Source organism: Rhea americana, unplaced genomic scaffold, assembly GCF_003343005.1.
Source record: "Rhea americana isolate MKP2758 unplaced genomic scaffold, rheAme1 scaffold_93, whole genome shotgun sequence".
Taxonomy (NCBI): Eukaryota; Metazoa; Chordata; class Aves; order Rheiformes; family Rheidae; genus Rhea; species Rhea americana.
The window spans coordinates 1,103,156-1,123,788 of NW_028187122.1; the positions used below are offsets into that span (position 1 = coordinate 1,103,156).

Genomic DNA, 20,633 nt, shown 5'->3' on the forward strand with positions numbered 1-20,633 from the left:
ATGGAGAGGCACAATTTCTCCATGCCAACTTGCTCCCTAGAAGATGACTAGTGCTGAGAGGTGCTTCTCCTGCCAGCCTTGTTATTGTGCCTGGCTCGTGGCTCACCTTCCCTTGCAGAGCAGCCAGCTGTCGCATGCCCTGACATGGAGCCTGCCGCAGGCTCCAGCCCTGTTAGGTTTCTGCTCTGCTGTGAGCCCACAGCCCACACACAGCCGAGCTTCCTATGCTGACACCAAGGATGTACCACTCCAGCACTATGGCTGTACTGAAGTCTTCCTTCCTCCTGCTGCAGTTATCTCTGCCCATGATATCTAGATAGTCCCAGTGCTTGTGGTCTGCAGGGCAGCATTTGCCAAGAGAGGCAGTCATGGCAACCTGTCTACACGTGGCTTAGGACTTCCAATTTTTCACCACATCAGCTGGTTTGGTACCTTCCAGCCGTTGAGCTCAAAGTGCTTTTGAATGTTGTTTATCTGAATGTATGAAGCCCTGTACAGACCTAGGTGGGATGAATTCTCTGCTTTTTCAGGGAAGTGGGATCTGAAAGTGAAAGATCTTCTAGAGAAGAATATGAACAAAGATGTTCCTGCCAGCCCACCAGGCTATGTAACTTGTGCACATTTATATAGATTCTCAGGAACACAAGAAGCTTTAGTCATGAGAAAAGAGAAGTCTGTTTTCAGAGAGGGAGGCAAAAAAATGAAGAGACTACTTAAGTAGTCTCCATGGTTTGAGAAGCCATACATAGTCAGAAGGGGACTCTTGGGACTCCTGCTTTCAGCTCAAAACGTCTTCCTATGTGATGAAGAAATGGAGGCTAGGAAATATTTCAAGGTCTTTAGCATTTTACCTGAACAATACACTAACCACGATCTCTGAGGAAAAGGAAATTATATTTAGTAACTTGGGTCAGAAGCATGCACGTTTATTACACGTGCATGTGTCTTGTACACTATATTCTTCTGTGTCCTCTGTGAAGATTCATACTGTAAATCTGAATATTGTTGCCATCAGGGAGAAAACCTGTATGTCTAATATGAATATTCTGGGTCACAGGGCCTAAGACATTTCTGCAGGGCCCCTATTTCTATCACACAGGAACAGACACTCTGCACCCAAGAATCACATCCGAGATATAGCAAGACGTAGGAGGGCACTAGCATGGAAAAAAGCCAGCTCCGTGGCTGTGTGGAAGTGATAAGCTGGCATGAAGAGAGCTCATGGCACGAACTCTGCGGCAGAGACATAAATGGGATTATCTAAGGACCTAGGTATTTACCCATGCATGCCAATGATGCATCTCTGAAAGCTTAACTGGAAACAGTCTGCATGACACAGGCAAATCTTTTCTACAGGATTTCCTTGCATTCACCTTTTCTTGCAGGGCTTGTCGTCTCATCCTTGGGGTCTCAACTGTTCTCCTGAGCTGCAGTCAGAAATCAGTAATACTTGGCTAGAAGACCCAGGATACCCTCCCTTGCAGTAATGGGGAGTGGGAAATGATGAGCATGCAGGGAGAGGGGAACTGTGCCACAGAAATCACTGATGTCTGCAAAAAGTCTTAAACCAAGGGCCAAAGACTGCTCCCACAATAAAGATCAGACAATTTGAGCACAGGCAACATGATCTGCCTGTGGTGTCTATAGGAATGGGAGTGGAGGGGGGGGGGGAAGGGGCATTTTTAAGTTCCCGATCCAGATGCTGAAACCAGTAAAATTCTTGCCACTGACTCCCATGAAGCCAAATAGGGTATGCCTGGTATATATGTTCACATGTAAATGCCACTCCTGAGACTAAAGTGTGTTTGATGAAAGGTGCTAAATCAGCATTACTAGCTATTTTTAGACTTGCCCACAACCACAGCCCTGGTTCTGCACATTCCCAGTCTCTGGGGAAGTTCAGGTCATATCTGAATTCTGTTGTCTCAGGCATGCATAATCCTAACTAGCCACAGCTGCAGCCAGTGGGTTTTTGTTAATGCAGAACAAAAATGCCCAGAGCCTTAGCTCCAGGACAGCTTTTGTTTATCTGATCTCTTTGGAGAGCCCTAGTCTGCCTTTCCCGTAAGGACCAGATGGAGTAACAAAAAAGAGCAAAGGCCACAAAACCATTCTGAGTGAGTATTGTCTTGTTGTCAGCTCGAGCAGCAGAGTGCGGGTGAATTTGGCTCTTTGTCAGGGACAAGCATCCCAGATCTCACTGAGGGAGGAAGACTGCTCCCAGGGCAAAGGCTATCAGCTCCCTTTAACTATATCGCAAACAGGAGCAGCCAGAAGGAGGCAAGTGCTGGGCACAGCCACCACAGCTCCCACCTGCCTCAGCTTTGCCATGAGGACTTGATGCAGACTCCCAAATCAGTGCCCACCATATTTGCAGAAGGCAGAGGCAGGCTCCGTAGTGACACAAACTAGGCTCGACTGACCATTCCCATTCCAACTCCTTTACAGAGCAGAGGAACCACAGATAGGAATAGGGCTCTGACCTGGCTCCAAGAGCCCCCGATTACCAGCCAGCTACCAGCTCTGTGCTGCTTTCACAGATGCAGGAAGATGAAGTGGGATGAGATCAAAAGTGCAATTACTCTCATGCATAACCTTTTGCTAGCAGCAGAGAATCTCTCCTCCTCCCCCTTCAGCTGTGAAGGAAGCATCTGAGGTCCATAGTGTTGCAGTGGCTCATGGTGCTTCCCGGGCAGGGCTCCCATGGGCTCAGCGGGCTGCACGTGCGCAAGGACCAGCTCCCTCTCCCCTCGCCCATGGGACTGCAGCTGCCATGCTGCGCAGACTGCACAAAAAAGCTCAGCTCAGCAGCTTTGCAACAGCCTTGACTGCCCATAATTGCAGCCTGCTGGGGTTGGGGATTTTTGTGGCTTACCCTTCCTGACCTTCTTGCTTGCAATAAGTTTCCACTAGGCCACCCTCTTCTCCCCTACTCCCAAAATCAGGCTCAAAGAGATACAGAGGAAGCATTCCCAGCAGGGAGCAAGGAAAAAATAACTTCAGAGAACATGAGTGAGAAGGGATGTTAGGCTCAAGTTCTGTGTCCTGCAGGCAAGATTCCTGAAAGTCAGTAGTTGTGTTTGTGTACAGATGATATCCCAGACCTCGGTTAGTGCCTGGTGTCTCCAGTGATAGCTGTGGGATTTGCCACAGGACTTGCTCCTTGCTAAAGATGCTCCAGCATCTCATCTTGTTTGGCTTTTATTTTGTTGCTTCTATGAGTTGTTTCTATTCTGTTCTTAAGTCTTCAAGATAGCAGCAATACTGCTCAGATTCTGCCCCATGTATTAAGTAATGTTCGAGTACCAGCTCCAGTGAAAATTACTCACCATCTCTACCTGGTTACCTGAGATCGACAGGGATTCCCAACAAATGGTGCCTTGCCCTTGAAAAAGCAAGGATTGAAATTCTCATACTAGGAACAGGGAAGCTGAGGTACACAACACACTATGTCCTGAGTCAAATAATGAGTCTGTAGCAACTTGGGCAGCCCAACTCCAAGTTCTCCTTCTGACCGAAGGATGGCTGAGCCAACAGCAAATAGTCTTCAAATACTCTTGTGCCCTTTTAAAATGACCCTTAGAATGAAATTCTCAGTAATATTTATCCAGTAAGTATTTTTATTGTTGACTTTGAATCCATTAAGACTACATTACGTTGGATTATAAGACTTTGGCTACATCTCCCACATTTGCATGCAGGTATTACATTTGCAAGGTTTTCTCAGAAAAATGGAGCAGGCACTTAAAATGCATAAAGGTTATACGATTATAACATGGAAGCTGCATGTTAGTTACAGAAATTTGTACCACATGTACCAGTAACAAACCCAGACCCCCATGTAAAACTTCCTTGACCTTCAATAATCTGCTTCCTCTGTCCCTTATCTCCATGCCCTAGCTGGCTGTCAGCCCACATCCCCCTGCTTCTGAAAACAAAATATTTTCCAGAAAGGTTTAGTACAGTATATTGTTTTTCCTTTAAAAACTAAAAAAAGTTTCTCCTCCACTACCCCTTCCCCCCAAATGAAAATCTATCATAATCTACACAATTGTTCAAGCACTTAAATGTTACAAATCTCTATTGCATTATTCAAAAGTATCAGATCAGTAACAAACTTCTAAACATACTAGGATGACACTAAAATTCTCCTTCCCCCAAAACTACAAAGAACTGAAAATGCTATACTGCATTATCACACTTGCATGCATGTATCCTGAGCCACCTGTATTTTTTCACCTTAAGCCCCTTTTAATAAATAACTGTCCAGCAGTAACATCCAGAAGTGTGCTGTCTCCTCCAAATTAAACTATATTTACAGAAGTAGGGCTGTTTTCTCAGTGAAATGTTACGTTTTTTAAAAAAAAACAAAAACAAAATAACAGTAAAAACAGCAAACATTTAAGAGAGAGAGAGTATTTCTGATCAAGTTTGTCTAAAGATCAACAAGAGTAAAATGTGTTAGGAGCACCAGGTGCGCATGCATTTGAACTGGTACAGTTCATGAAATAATGTCATTCATTGTTATACTCACTCATTCAGATGAGGAGCTGATTCTTTTTCTTTTTTTCCTTTTTACATTGAGGGCCGTCTGCTCTGCAGTCAACTCCCACAGATGGCAATACATACACCAAGGTTGAAAGATGGCCATGGACATGCTTTGATCAATGCGGTTCTGTATCAGCTTTAATTACATGGGGTTTTTACTCCCACTGCTTTGCACCTTGTGTCTTTACATATCTGTGCTAAGTGTGAGCCAATGGTCCCCCGAATCCTTATTTTTCACTTGAATGAGGCAAAACATTAGATAATCACTTTTTGCAGATTTCAAATGATGCTACAAGCTTGAAAATACTGGGGAATGATCCCATATGAGAACATTTCTTGACAGTGCAACTATTGTAATCGCAACTGGCCAACAAGTGTACTGAAGCAAACATATTCAAACATCTAGCCAGTTAGAGGGATTTTGTCCCTTCACTTATTATGAGCCAGGCCTCAGCTGACAGGCACTAGCATTACTGCCTTGGCTTCGGTTGGCCTATGTTAGTTTACACCAGGTGAAGGATCAAGCTCAGTAGACTATACAACAGCAACCAGTTTCTCCTGTGGCATTGTTATAGTGCCTGAGACCATTACAAATGGACACGTTTACAAAGTCAAAAGGCCTTTCTGTAGCCAGTGCCGTGTATTCACTGCCCCATTCACTTTGCAAAGATCAGTCAGTGTGCTTCAGTTTCTTTTCTTCCCACTTTATCCACAAACTCTAACCTAAACCTGCAGTGCTCCCATTGCAGAATCTGCAGGGAAAACTTCAGTTATACACCAAATGCCTAATTTTGTATAATGCAGATGCTGAAAGCTCCATTTACACTGAATGTAATTTTCACATCTATGGTGGGTGCTTCCTGTTCTCTCACACATGGGTCTGATTATCCGGAATCCCAAACCATTACTGCCTCCACTGTACTTGCAAGTTACAGAGAAATTGTTAATATCTGCAATCTCTGCAAGATGAGACATATTCTAGCAAAGATTCCCTTCAACTACAAACAATAGGCCTGTTGGATGTTTGAATGCGACAAGCCATTCCCAAGCCAAAACCTCTATTCTCACTGAAGGTGAGTCCAATTTTGCCTACTCTAACATCAATGCAAATCTGCTACAAGAGGTCTCTACTGACCTCCCCCCCACCCCCCAGAACTACACAAGGCCAAGACAAGACAGAATCTGGCCTGCAGGCTTTTTCATTTGCTCAAGTTTACTCCTGATCCATCATTTCTACTTTATTAGCAGTTACCAATTTTGTAAAGAAATTCTCGCTTTATTTTACTAGCTCCTTACCATCATTTGTGAGCTTCATCATTGCATCAACTCTGTCACTGCCAGGTGATGGAAGACTTGGCATCTAAGATATCTGCATATAGATATAGCACAGGTACAGCAGAGGTCTGCCCAATCCTACAGGCAGCTGAATCTCAAAGGCCATTTATTATCCCAGCAGGGGGATTTATGACCCTCTGCCATTTCAATTCCTGGCTAGAATTTGTTGCCTAATTATTCTTAGATGGTCAACATGAGAGACTGTTAGGGTCAACTGCACTCATGCTTTGTAACATTGCTCAGACCTAGCAAGTTTATTTCATGTACGCTTCCATATGACTACAACAATGTGAGCCAACGATCTTTGCTTGCAAAGCACCTTCCCTATCCTCCTCCTGGAATAATCCAATTCCTTTTACTAGTATCAGAAGTGGAGCTTCACCAGAACTGCAATGAAAAATTGGACATATTTTAGTTTTACCTTTCAACTGAAAGAAACAGAGATAAGCAAGTGATGACTGACTAATTATTGCACTGGCTGCAAAAGGCCTTTCCACTCACGAGAGTGCTACTCTCCAAGCAAGTTTTGTAAAAGAAGAGAAACCAAAAACTAGCCTACACAGTTCCTGCACAAAAACACATACTTCTCCCCCAAACAGAAATGCGTTCTTATGGACCAGATTATGCAGACCCCGTTCAAGTGACTGAAAAGAATGAGGATAGGGCTGAGTACATCCCAATTATCCTTTCTGATCATACTTGTACTTGGGCATAAGGATGTTCACCTTGACCTGCAGGACACTAACACATGCAGAAGTGCTTTGCTGGCTCAGGCCTAAATCAGGAACACCTCCAAGGCCAGCTGGCACCAATGAGTGTGATTCCACTACTTGCACCAATATACATGAGGTAAGAGCATAACTCAAGAGAGCAGAGCAGTGCAAGAGGAGAAAGAGGCTCTGTGGTTCTTCTGAGTTTAATCTTTAACAGCCCCAGCTACACACGGCATGTCACAGTGATCAGTATAGACTGATGAGAGCTTGGTGTTGCATTCTGCATGTGGGACTTCCACTGGAACTAGTAAGCCCGATTCCTATCTGTACCAGTGCAACTTTATATTCCTATAGCAATAGCATGACAAGGCCTTAAATCTGGAACAACTGTATGATACAATTAGTGTTTTATCTTTGAGTTATATGCCAATAACTAGCATGATGTGCTGTATACCCACACCTACACAGAGATGGAGAGATGAGTATATGCTGTGTTGTAACACAACACAGACAAAATTTCTACAGCTATCCTAGTAACACTGCTAACCAGCACATGGATCTGCAACCACCCTCTCCAGTACCATATAATTGGCGATAGAAGAGAAAAACAAGCTCGAGTGCTACTTTGCTTCACTAGGGAATGATCTGGGTGCAACCCACTCAGGTGTTGCTCAGCAAACACAATTCATGGGTTGTCCCACAGTCCCGCGTCATAAATCCCCACCTCTGTGTGGGTGCCCACATCGCTTTCAGATGGCACAGAGAGCTAAGGTCTTCACCAAGTAGCCCCAACGTTTGGGAGATCCCCAGAAAAACATCATATAGAAGAGGGGAAAAGCTAACATTGACACAAGACACTGTGTCACCCTCAACCACAGGTAGACTGTAAGGTTACATGTCAGCAGGATCTGGCCTGCCTAAAAGAAGATATTCATAGGGGGGATTCATATTTGAATTATAAGAGCATCCAGAAATCAAAAGGAGAATTGTCAATGATTAAATGGCAATGGAATTGATTCCTGTTACTCCTGATGTATATATATAACACATGCTGTTTGCATATGGTAGCCATCACGCTTAAGTTACATATGTTTTTGTTCCATTTTGGAGCGTGTTTTATGTAAAAGAAAACTAAGTACTGAGCCAAACAGTTTTTCTCTGCATTCTGCTGGGACAAACATAAACCCAGGTCTTGTTCAGGGTTTGAATTTCTAGAACCAAAATCTGACCTTCAGAGGACTACTCTATGCAAACAAGTCTACCCACTTAGATGGTAGATTCAATACTGATTTTCCTCAGGAGAAAGAGGTACTCCTCCTCTATGCTAGATTATTAAAGTTAGGTTATTGGCATATAATCTCATTTCACCTCATTAATTTAAACTTTCATGGAAATCCACCTGCAGAATCAAACAAAGGCAAAAAGTTATCTTTGCACTCATTGCTCCCTGTTAACATCTGGCTGCAGTACTGTTGGTGAAAGAAAGCAAATTCTTCAATGAACTATGTTTAACCAACTTGCAGGTGGCAGCTAGCAAAACAACTGACGTGCATGTATTTGGCTAAAGTTATTAATGTATGATCTGACGTACCAAGTCAGACAAATGTCATATGTAAATAGATCTTCAACTGTATACATACTAAAGCTGCAACTGTATCTAAATGATCATTTTGGTTTGTTTCTATTTCCCATAGCTCTGAATCTATCCACTGAATGTTTACTCAGCACGTGTGGTATAAATATATTTATACATTAAAATTGACACTTGGCAATTTTTTTTCTTTTTCTTCTTCTTTTTCTTTTTTTGCTGACCAGCAACAAATTCTGATATCTTTAACTGTAAACCAATACTCAATAAATATGCTGTGTTCAGCAAAGAGACATACTTGTCAATTAGGGTTTTGCCACACTCTAAGCCATGGGCTGGGGAGGTGGACGTGAGGGAGGGGGTCCAGGAGGGGCTCGGGATGGGGGTGGCCCAGGAGGCGGCTGCCTGGAAGGAGGCTGCAGAGACACGGGAGGAGGAGAACTTCTCGGAGCATTGTTAAGAGGAATGTCATCACGCTTTGGCAGCTTCGGTGGTGGGCTGTAAGGAGCAGAGGTCCCATCTGATTTCACCCGAGTGAAGTTTATGCATCTTCCCTGAAGAAAAACAAAAGTTATTATTCATTACAAAAACGTGCTTGATTCATCAGCAACTAGCCAAAGGGGCTGTAAGCAGAAGGGTTAGACTGCACTTAGAGATCTTCATTTAGCGTCATATTTCCTGGGTCCTACACAAGACATTCAGACCATGCCGCATTAATGGATAGCACTAGAAAGCAATGCTTCTCTCGGGGTTCAAAACTGCTGCCTACAAAGAATAGCCTAGGACTGGTTTAAGCAAAAAGAGAGCCCAGTGTGACATTGCTCACATTTGTCCTCTGCTACTGGAGCTATGCAGAAAGAGGCTAAAGCCACAACTTTACAACAGAGTCCTGCCAGCCTTGGTAAGATCCCTGACCGACAAGGAAAAAATCTCATAGCAAAGGCAGGATTATATCGGTGGAATAATACCAGCAAAGACTCCTTCTGTAGCTTTCCTTTCCACAGCAATGCTAGCCTAAGCTGGTGTCCACACTGGGAACAGTAGGCTGGCATAGTATGTTTTTCTTCTGTGCTCCAAACATACATGTGGCTTCCCTGTTGTCCCCACAAGCACAAACAAAGTGTAGACTTGGGCTCTTTAATTTTGGAATGGATGGAGGACACAAGCAGGCAGCACATGTTGGGAGAACTGTAGGCAGAGATTTAAAGAAGGGGAAGCCTTAATTTAAAACAAGAGCAAGCATTAGGGATGTCCTACTCAACCAGGGACTAAATACAAACACATCAGGGCTTCCATTAGTCAAAACACAGCTTTGCAGAGGGTTCTCATTAACCAGGTTCCAGTCAGAGGAACAGACATATCCTGGATCCACCTAAGCTTTCCTGTGGGGAGCAGCCAGAGACTGCTGGGCACCTCAAATTTATGCAACAACCTGGCTGCCACAAGCTTTGCAGAAGCCTGTGTGCCTGGGAGACAGAAAGGCCTTTCATGGTCACATACAAAGGCTGGAGATGAAGGCGGTCTGAAAACACAAGAGTGACAATGCCAACAGCCCCGTTAGAGGAACCTTCAAACACCTGATGAACTGGCTAATCCCACCAGCCTCAATCCCCCTCCCTCCCCCCCCCTTTTTTTTAAATACAGCAGCATTTCACAAATCACTGCTTTTCTGCATCTGAAAGCACACACTATAGCTGTATTTTTTGCTTATCTCAACTGGGATGTGGTTTCCAAACAATTGACTGTGGGCTGGAAGGGATGAACTCCACTTGCTAGTACTCCTCCCTTCTGTGCAGCAGGCCTGTTTGTTCCATGCAGAAATCACCCCAATAAAAATGGTCCCTGCAGTTTAGCATAGAGGAGAATGTGACTTGTTTCTTCTTTCCAGGGCAAACAGAGGAAAAGCAAAAACATTCATTATCTGTCCCAGAAGGCACTTTCCTTCCACTGTTTTAAGAGACCTGTGCGGCCATGTGCTGGGCAGATGCACAGGTTGCCCACTGGAATCAGTGAGCCTGATTCAGCCCAAAGTTATGCCAAAATCCACCCCAGGTGAAATGAAGGAGCAGGACTCCAGATTCAGAAAGGCTTCCCTCAGAGTTAAGCAGCTCTAGACTGTGAAACCTGCAGCTACCAATGGCTGCGATGACATGAGGATGCAAGTCCCCACACCAGCAATGGAAAAATCACTGCTAGCTCAGTGCTGTGCAGCATAAGGGAAATCTGAAGGTGCATTGGGAATGGGCTGTATTTCTGTGGCAACCCCTCAAATTACAAGTTACCCTGGAATCCAGGTAAAAGCCATGAAAGCTCACACCACAACTATTTGTGCTATTAAGTGACTCCCTGTAGCTTTGTTCATGAAAACTTCCTTTAAATATAAGTAAATAATCACTTAAGTTTATAACTTCTCTGAAGAAAGGCAAACAGAGCTATTTTTGCTACATATCAAGAGACACTTGTGAAAGCTCCAGAAAGCTCAGAAAATGATTCAACAAATAAATGTACTAACATTCAAAGGGTACCACCCTGCCACTTACTTGGACTGGATGGTGCAGGGCTCCAAGAGCTTGGCTGCAGCCAAGAGCTTGTTTGAATGGATGCGTTGTTGCCTATATAGGAGACACACTCAGTAGTTCTCAGTCTCAGCTTCCACCATCACAAATTCACCACTACATTCAAACAGCAGTCTCAAAAAGGATAAAATACCCTTCCTAAAGTGAGCTTGTTACAGAGGTCTTTCTTAGCTTATGAACCAGGTTCAAAGCGACACTATATTGGGGCCAGAGCATCTGTGCACGGAGGCATCCTGGACCAAAAGCCGAGTAAGATCCTAGTTACTTTTGCAACAACGATGAACCATTAGATGGAAAGTCAGGTCAGGCTTTACTCTGCTCTGTCAGTGGATGCAAGCCTTCGGCCACGGCTGCAGCAAGGGGCCACCCCAGTCTGTATAAAGCAGCCATTTGTCTTCTGCTATGTTCCATTTTATTCAAAGCACACTTTAGGCTACACAGGGGATTCAGCACTGTTTACTCCTCTGCAGTGAACACTACAGAAACGTGTAGCAACTGTAGAAAAAAAATTAAAGATGGTATTCAGAGGAGAGCCTATGTATGGGGAGCAAAAGAAAAATAAGATATAAAACAGAACAAACTCTCTCATAGGAAATGTAAAGCTGCAAAGCCAAAGCCAGTGCTTTTGCCTACAAGCCTTTCCTGCCTCCGTTCTGTCTATCCCCCAAACATCAATCCCAAATATATTCATAGTCTATAATCAAAGGGGATCCCATAAATCTGTTTGCATTACTTTCACTTCAGTTAAAGTGATAGGCGACGTCAAACTGCTGCCAGTTTCTGCCGCACTCGCTGATTTGTCAGACAGATGGGTAATTTAAAGGCCATGCGCCGCATTGTGTCATGAAAAATACGGTTGCGTTGGGAGAGTCTGACAGATAAAGGCTTGGATGATCGATGTATATGAAGTGACACTTCCTCACAAAAGATTATCAGTGCTAGCCTCCAATCTCATTTATCAGCAACTTACTGGTGAATACTAGAGTAAATTCTTCTGAGCACTTCAGACAGCCATTGATAAATCAAGGCCGAGCTCTTAGCTAGTGTTAGGGTTAACAGCCAGCAGGGAGAGGGAGGCACAAACGATTGTAAACCACAAGCTGTACTTTGAACTTATCTAGTGTCCAGGTCGAAGAATTAGGCTGTGTTCACTGCGTTGCTTATAAGAGAATGCCACGTCTACAGTGCTGTAACACACACCCTCCTCTGGGATTAACTTAAAAAAAAAAAATCACACCAGTTTCCCAAATAATCATTCTGTTTCTTAAAGCAACCACAGGATTTTTAATACTCTGTTTGAAAGGATTAAGTAATTTCCTCTCCAGATGCACATAAATTCACTTAAACTGTGTGAAACATGGACAGAAACATTAAGATATTATTCCAAAGGTATCCTGCACACTATGCTCTCACCACACTAATCCACACAAGTGATTAGCATGGGTTGAGAGCCACCACCACCACTTATGAGTGGCAACAGTATTATTTTCTCCTGAAGGCTGGCGCGCACTGCATCCTTCAGGGACAGTGTCCGAGCTGCACGATGCAGTAACGCCACAGCGATCTCCGGCAGGCACAACAGCTGTCAGTAGCTGCTTCATTGTTTTCCGGGAAGCAGATGATCTGCGTGAACGCAGCCCTGCCTGGTTTCTGCCCCGCACGCGGCGCAGCATCCCTCGGACGGCGTGACCCGCGCCGCGTACCACCATTCAGGCACCGCCGAAGGTCAGCGCGGCGCCATATGGAGGTACGCCCTCCCTCCAGCTCACATCTGCACGCTCTCCCCGCTGCACAATTATTTTGCCTCCCCATATGTCCATCCACTTGTTAGGCTCTTGTTACGCCGCTTGCCAAATTGCCTTTTCAAAAGGTACAAATACTGAAGCAGCGGGATCTGCCCTTGTGCCGGCTCCAGCTTTTATCCCAGTGTAACGATCACATGTGCAATGCAGGCACTTTGTGCTCCTAAGCAATGCCTCCTCGACCACCTAGGATGTGTTTTTGTGTGTAGTTTGAAGGGGGAAGGAAGGGAGGAAGCCCTTGAAAGCCTCCACAATGTGTTTCTCAGCTATTTTCATCGTAATGCTCAGTGTATCTTTCCCCAGCACTTGTTCCCTAGAAATCTTTCCTATCTACCACTCAGCAAGGCTTCAACGGAGAAGAGCAACTCTGCTTAAGGGAACCAGGCAATTCAAAGACAGTGTCATGGGAAACAAGTCTCTTCACCCAAGACACCACGAGCACTTCAGCAAAAAGTTTTAAAAATCCACTCCATCTGTCTGTAATTGTCGCCGTGCTCCATTCTTTTTAAATACACATCCTGATATTTGCTTAACAAAAACCAAATCCAGCCTCACCTCTGTGCATGTCAGAGTGTTTGTGCACACAAAGGCCGGTCTGCTTCTTTATTTCAGTAGTATTAGTTGACCTAAAAGATATCCGTCCCTTTACAAACTTTGTCTCAATTTCTGTCCACTGTCATTTTTGCTTAAGGAATCTCAGTGCTACAATTCTGACTACTAGAGAAGGCTATTTGACCGAGGAAGAATTGCTTTCACTTATATTTTCACTGTAAGTTCTCTTGGTCTTTGTAGGAATATGATACTTTAAATTTCGGAATGAATTCAAATAAAATACTTACGGTAAAGTTTAAGCACTCTGAAACACAAGAAACTTTAAGGTTCTTCACACACTGGTCCAAAACACTGGACCACAAAAAACAAATTGAACTAGGTCCCAGTCAAATGTATTAATTTTAGGATGCTGAAATTCGGGACTAACATAATTTCCTCAGGTTCAAATAAATGAAACTGGGGAGAAATCACATATCAATGTCATTGGCTTTTTTCTGGGATGACTCTGCCCCAGTTTGCTATAGGCATCATTTGTCAGCATTTAGCTTCACTTCCTAAAAATCTGTCAATAGCTCAACGAGAAAATGGAGTTCTAAAACTCAAAAGAGCAGAGTCACCCTTTTATGCTACCTGCTAAATATAACACGTTAGATATAAAATGACTGATGAAACTTCAAATCACAAGGCAAGAGATACTTGAGAGCTAGCCTATAGATAAAGAGCAAGATGAAGAAGTTTAGCTGAGTGAAGGTTTTGATCCAAACCTCCAGAAACCAATGGGACAGCAAAGCTTTTGTGGTCTACAAGTTTGGGTCACGTCCACTTCAACTTTTGTGAAAGCTGAATATTGGAAAAAATCAGAAGACAGTGATTAAAAGAAAAAAAATTTAGCAGATGCACCTGAATTGAGCATGGGAAGCTTGCTAACCAGATCTATTTATCAGTGAGGCAGATTATGGCTTTTTAAAGAGAAAGAGCTGATCCAAGGAGGCACAGAATTCCCACTATTCAGGTTCCTTGGGGTGGTATCAGGATTAGCAGCTGGCTCCTGAGGGGCCAGGATCTATGTGAACCAACCCTTGCTGAACACTTCCTCACACTGCCCTGCTTCATGCAGCCTGTGTGCTGAACATGTCACAGCTCATTAAAACCTTCACTGATTTCCTGGGAATTGCACTGATTACCCTGCAACATACGGGCTAGAAATTATTGAGCCACTGGAACAGTTTGTCACAAAAAACACAAGCCTGCCTGGTTTTCAGGCTTATTCAAATAACTTTTACTAACTACTCCTGCATTTGCAACTGAGACATTGCTTTTGTGTTGAAGGATAAAGCACTGGAAATGCGAGAGATTCGCATAGGAGCCATTTGGAGGCTGATGATCTTTCAGTAAATACATAATTTATATTTATAGTTATATTACTTAATATTGATCATTATATCATTAATCATATTGTATTTTATGCATTATTAATGACCCAATTCATTAATTTTTAATTTTTTATATAGCCATTTTCAGTTATTAATCAGTAGTCAAAACATTAAACTATAATTACCATAAAATATTTGTTTGCATGGGACTCTGGAGTTTATCTCTTTAAATGCTTTCAAGTCTAATAAACCCTTCCTTGTCAATAATTATTTTATGGGGATCTATTTAGCAGCTCAGAATTAACCCCTAAAATGATGGTAATCCAAAACTAGGAACAGCTGAGAGTAAAAGCATTGACTGAAGAGAGGAGGATTTTAAAACTAAGATCAATAAATAAATTATTGGTATTCAACAATGAGAATATAATTACTATTTTCTTCAGCACTACCTTTAAAAGCAAATTCAGTTCATCTCTCTCTTCATCCCATATATTATCTGGTCCTTTCATATGTAAATTGAGATCACTTCCAATCCCTCCTCTTACAGAGTTATTGGAGGGGAGGGAAATCACTACATTGGGGATTATGAACCACTCATATACTGTCACAGCAGGGGCCTTATAACTGCCTTAGGTACAAGTAGTACCTGATAGTTCGAACAGAAAATTACGAAGTGATGAATGCAAACGCACAAGGATGATCCCCGGGGCAGCAGCAAACTGTTTATAGCCCAGTATGTGCGACGTGGTACTGCCAAAAGCAGCACCTACTGGGCCCCCAAACGCGCTTCATGCTGCAATAGGGATTGGACTGAGCTTCAGAGTGGGCCACATAATGTGATTTTAAACAGGACATGTGCCCTGATATAGAAAGGGGCAGCAATATTTAGAAATGTAACATCAAAAGCACGTGCGGGTCCTTCGCAGAGTCTGCAGGGACACTTCTAAAGCAACTCTCATGCCTTTTACTCTTACTCTATCAATTGAACTAAGCCACCCATAAGCCCCAGTCACAGGCTAACTGTGTGAAGCACCAGAGAAACACAGCACAGAAAGTTAGTCTCAGCTGACGCCTAAGTAGCAAACGAGAGATGACAGCTGCATGCAGACCAAGAGCAGAACACAAGACAACAGTGAGGCACAGCAAAGCAATGCCTTGGGCCACTGACACATTTAAAAGTACAACCTGTTGGCCCAGCCTAAACATGGCCAGAATTATTGCCCTGAGATATGAAAGTGTCCCTAGCCACGGTGGCACTTGGTCACATCTTTAATGCTGTGATGATGTTGAAGTTTACCCATACTGCTGCCCAGAAAGTCAAACTGAGAGCAGAGATGCACAAGCCACTCTGGGAGAAGCGAAGGAGAGCACCAAGAGCTAATGAGTTTTGTCCGCCGGCAACAGCAGGGCAGAGAGGGAACCACCAGCGCTTCTGGGCCCCTCGATGTGGACAACACATTACTTTAGCTGTCTGATCAGACACCCCATGAGACTTGTACCGAACACAAAGACCTCTGTCTACACAACATCAAACGGCCCTTTCCCATGGACTCTCTGATGCTGGAAAATGCAGTCATGATCCTGGCAAGGTGGAAATAATGTAATCAGCTGAAAAACAAGGTTGAAGAAAATCAAACACTACAAGGAAAGACATGTCAACAGGCAAGTTCAGGTACAGGTCAAGCTAACCAGGCCAGGGAAGTCACAGCCTGGTGAAAGCCATGACATGTGGGAGGGATCGGGAATGTGACAGTCTAGTGGTCAGGATAGTAGGTCAGCACCCGGAGCATTGCACACGGCAAAGAATTTGATTCAGTCTCTCAGTCTGTCACAGAAACCCATGTGATCTTGAGAAAGAATTTTATTCCTGTTGTTTTGAAGTTTCCTATATAATATGGGACTTAAGGCTCTGCCTCACTCACTAAAGGGACTGTGAGAAGAAACCCTTTCAGAAGCTTAGGAGGCCTCCACACACCCCAGTTACAGCAGCCAAATAGCTGAGGATGGGGAGGGAAGGTAAGAGAGCACAGAAACTCTTCTTTTGTCTCTGAGTGTGTGACACCCACTTCAGGGAATTCCTCAGGGGCTGACAGAGGAAGGTTGCCAGGGCAAACTGATGAACAGCCCATGATGGCATGCACTGCGCATTACGGCAGCAAGAAAAGTCATTTCCAGTTCGATTGCTGGTCAAGGGAAAAGCCTACAACAGAAAGTTTTCATTCTTTAGGTTAAAGCAAACATATCAAAATAAATTTCACTTGGGATGAAACAAACACTTTGTTCAATTTGAAATACACCTCTTCCCTGAGCTTTGGATGGAACGGGTAAATTTGAAGTGTTTTAAAGCAAAAATTGAAAACATTTAGACTTTTTAAAAGGCATTTTTTCCAGTTTAACTAATTCCACCAACATGTAAAAATATTCACAGACAATCTAAATAAGCAGGTCTGGACCAAAAGACAAAGAGGCATCTGAAAAATGCTGTTCAGATCTACTACAAAACAGCAATACAGACGGGATCTGATCAGCAGTAAGGTTAAGAGCTGCAGTATTCCAGGCTACAGAGGCTTCTTCAATCAGAATACTGAGATTTGAATACAATCAAGTACTGATCAGTTCCCAAGACATGCACATCCGCAGACACTAACACCCAATTCACATATTTGACAGTGCATATCACTGCTTAAAACTAGGGATAGATTCTCTGGAGCAGACTACTCTTACTTTAAAAGTCCAGTGTAGGAATACACTGAAGAGAATTGGATTCCCAGGACTTAATTCTGGAGAGGTCAGCTAATATTGAAGAAATGGAGGAAGGAACAGCTCAGCCAAGGGAATCTGCCTTTTAAGCTAGGACCAGGACCTTTCAGCAAAACAAACCTCCTGCTGAGCAATGCCTGCAATGCAGCTCTAATACGCTAGCTGCCACTTTTCCAACACAGGTACACAAGGAAAGAACAAGGCAGCATGTGACATGGAGAATCCATCAGTCATGAATACCAGGCTATTCAAGTAATTTCCATCAAGCTCAATCCAGCAGGGAGCTGTATGCTGCTTCCAGCCTGGCCTTAGCAAACTGCAGCAATGGGCTATAGACAGCTGCAGCAATGGGCTACAAACAGCTCCTGAAAGAATAGCCAGAATCACAAGATCTCCTGCAGGAATGCACAAAATATCACATGTCTTGGACCTTGCTGAGATTGTGGCTGAAGTAACTCACAGTGCAGATCCATAGCAAAGTTTGTTGATTCTGAGCCCTAAAAAAGCCAAAGTAGCAAACAGACCAGAAACAGATGACTGAGTATAAAGAAAGCTGAAGTCTGTCAGTCATCCTTTATATTCACTACTGATTTCAAAGTACAACCACCTTAGATGAAACTTCATCCAAATCTGACAGAAGTATCTTTCTGAAGTCTAACCTAAACCTGTATTCACAAAGCACAATCTACTGCCTTCCTCTTTGCTGCTGACTTTTCTGGATCAGGCTCCCAATAGGAAGGAAGTGAGGAGAGACATTACCAGGTCATACCGTATACCCATGTTGTCCAGCAGCTTGGAAACAGAAATGACACTTACAAGTTCAGGACTCATGATTCACATCCCTTGTTTTGACCACAGCACCACACATTTTCACGCTTGAATGCTGACCAGACTAGCGTGTGGTTCAAGAAAAAGAAAACTCCACAAAAAACAGAGGTTGGTTTGCAAAAGATTTTCTCTCTCTCTTAGCATTTTCAGGGAAAAGGAGGTTGTATCTGTACATCACCTAGAAGGGGGAGGTCTTCAGAGCATAGCAACAAGAGCAACAAACATTTTCTGGGTGCAACAGGCTTAGCCTTGAGGTATTGGCAGAAGCAAAGGAAGCCACAAATGACCATAATGATCTTGTTCAAACTGTAATTAAGCATCATCGTGCTTTCTGGAGGGAATTGTTTATCTCTTCAGGAGTGAGCTGGGACTGCGGTGTGCACAGAGGAAGAGCACAAAGCTCTTTATGCTGATGGTATAGGATAATGCTGGAGACTCTCAAGAGAGATTTCTGGTGAAAATATTTATTTTTCCTTGCTTTAGCCAAAGAAATAAGATCTTGGCCTATCACACAGACAAGCTGCCCCTTTCTTCCTTTTGCTCCATGTTCGAAGTCTGGAAACAGATATACAAATATATCTAACCCCTCTGCATGTGGCTGGCCTTGAAGTAGCTCTGCTGCTACCTAGAACAAGTAGATGGTAAACCTGCAGTTCCCACATTCCTCTCTCTGGCTGTTTTGCAAGGACTTTGCTCTCCTCGGATGAGACTCAGTTCAGTCAATAACAGTACTGACATATTCACAAAGCACAGAAAACCCTTCCTCTCCCCAAAGCTTTATGTTAAGTTGAGTGGAAGAGCTCCCTGGGACAAAACCACTTTATTATGTCTAGGAATTAGTACACTAGGTTAGCGATTCAAGCATTCAAGTCCAGGCATTGAACTCACCTTCCCATTTCAAGTATGCTAAAGAGGTCTAACACTGCATGCAAATATATCCCTACCATGTTTCCTCTATGCAGCCTAACCAACCCATCTGGTACCAGCTCCAGGTTTTGAAACAGCAATTTTTTTTATGAGCACCCCACTGCCACCTTTCTCAGCCTACCATTGAGAGGGAGCACTCTCCAAGCTGCAGCAAGAAACAAATGCACCTCCTTTCATTGCTCCTTGAAGCTCTGCTCTGAGCGTCCAGCCTTTAGTGCTCTAAGGCGGGACACCACTCCTGCAGGCTTCACTTCAAAACTTCCATCTAGCCAAGCCTGATAGTTATCAACCAGTGAAGACTGAAGTTTCAACTTAGATTATTACATTCCCTAGAAGAAACCCCAAACGGAGAGAGAAAAAAGCAGTATTTTCACATCATATATATATAAAAAAAATAAATAAATAAAAAGAAGATGATCTTAAAATGCAGCAGAAATGATCAAAAATTTTAGTGCACTCAAAGGCACAACAGTCTTGCAATTCCAGTAGGGCTTTCAGAACATATCTGACACTAAAATTGCCATGTAAAACTGGAGGATTTTAATCTTGCTTTGCACATAAAATCAACATAATCTTAAGTGATTTAACGAGCATAGATCATAAGCTCTTCAGGTTGAGTAGTATCTTTCTGTTACATATGTACAACAGCAGACACACAGTGATCTGGGCTTTCTTCTGGTACCACAACACGAACCACAGTAATTTTTACAAGAACAGAGGCATCCAGAATTACAGCTCCTCTGTAGGAAGTAGAGATACAATATCTTTTGATCTTTAGTTAACTGATATTCAGGACAATAAACTTAGTATAAGTAATAGCAATAATACCCAGATCTTGCATAGTGCATTTCATTTCTAGAGCTAAAACAGTCTTGGAGGAAGTCACAGCATTACTAATTCTGTATGTGGGGAAACAGACTCCTGCACAATTACTAGAAGTAGCACACAAGTAGAGAGCTATGGAAGGTTGGTTAGGCTAAGCTCTGGACTGCTATGTAACTCAGAAGAAAATGCAGGCTGCACAGCTCCCAGCAGTCCAAAAGAAAAAAGGCAAGCTAGCATTGATGCAAGGATGCTGCCAAGAAACCAGTAAATGTATTGGCCACCTCATATGGCTCTATATGCCTCCTGGATCAGTACATGAAGTCCTAGTATGCAATTGCACTTTTATTTGTGCATTTGTCTTTTCAAAAATACATACTTGCAGTTGTGTGCTTCCTCCTAAGTTCAAAGGTAGTTAACAGACTCCAAAGTAGCCCTCCATAGCTTAGACACATCATATTCTAAGTACAGTTGTAGAACAGCAATGCAGTCCTACCTGGTAGCCTGTGATAATGACATATAGGAGCCTATTGCCCTGAGGTAGGCTGTGTCGAGGTCACAGTTAGCAAAGGGCTAAGTCACCAGCTCTTATCCTAAAGTCCTGTTCCCCATAAACACTGAAAATCAGATCTGCAGAACCATGGGTGGAAGAGGGGGAGGAAATGTTGAAATGGTACATATACTTTAAGAAGAGTGGGAGAGCTCCCTGTCTACTGAACAGGGGGCCCATCTCTGAAGTCTTCAAAATCCTGCTAGGAACACAATTTCACTCTCCCAGAATTTACAGTTAATCTCTACATCAATGGGGA

General features: G+C 43.3%; 1 protein-coding gene across 1 annotated transcript in view; it reads right to left on the reverse strand.

Moving 5' to 3' along the window:
• Positions 1 to 3,602: 3,602 nt before the first annotated feature.
• Positions 3,603 to 20,633, reverse strand: part of ANTXRL (ANTXR like) — a 65,387-nt gene continuing 48,356 nt past the window's right edge. Inside the window, exon 18 of the mRNA XM_085324787.1 lies at positions 3,603 to 8,738. Coding sequence (XP_085180913.1) covers positions 8,508 to 8,738 — 231 coding nt within the window. The 3' untranslated portion in view covers positions 3,603 to 8,507. The remainder of the gene's footprint in view (positions 8,739 to 20,633) is intronic.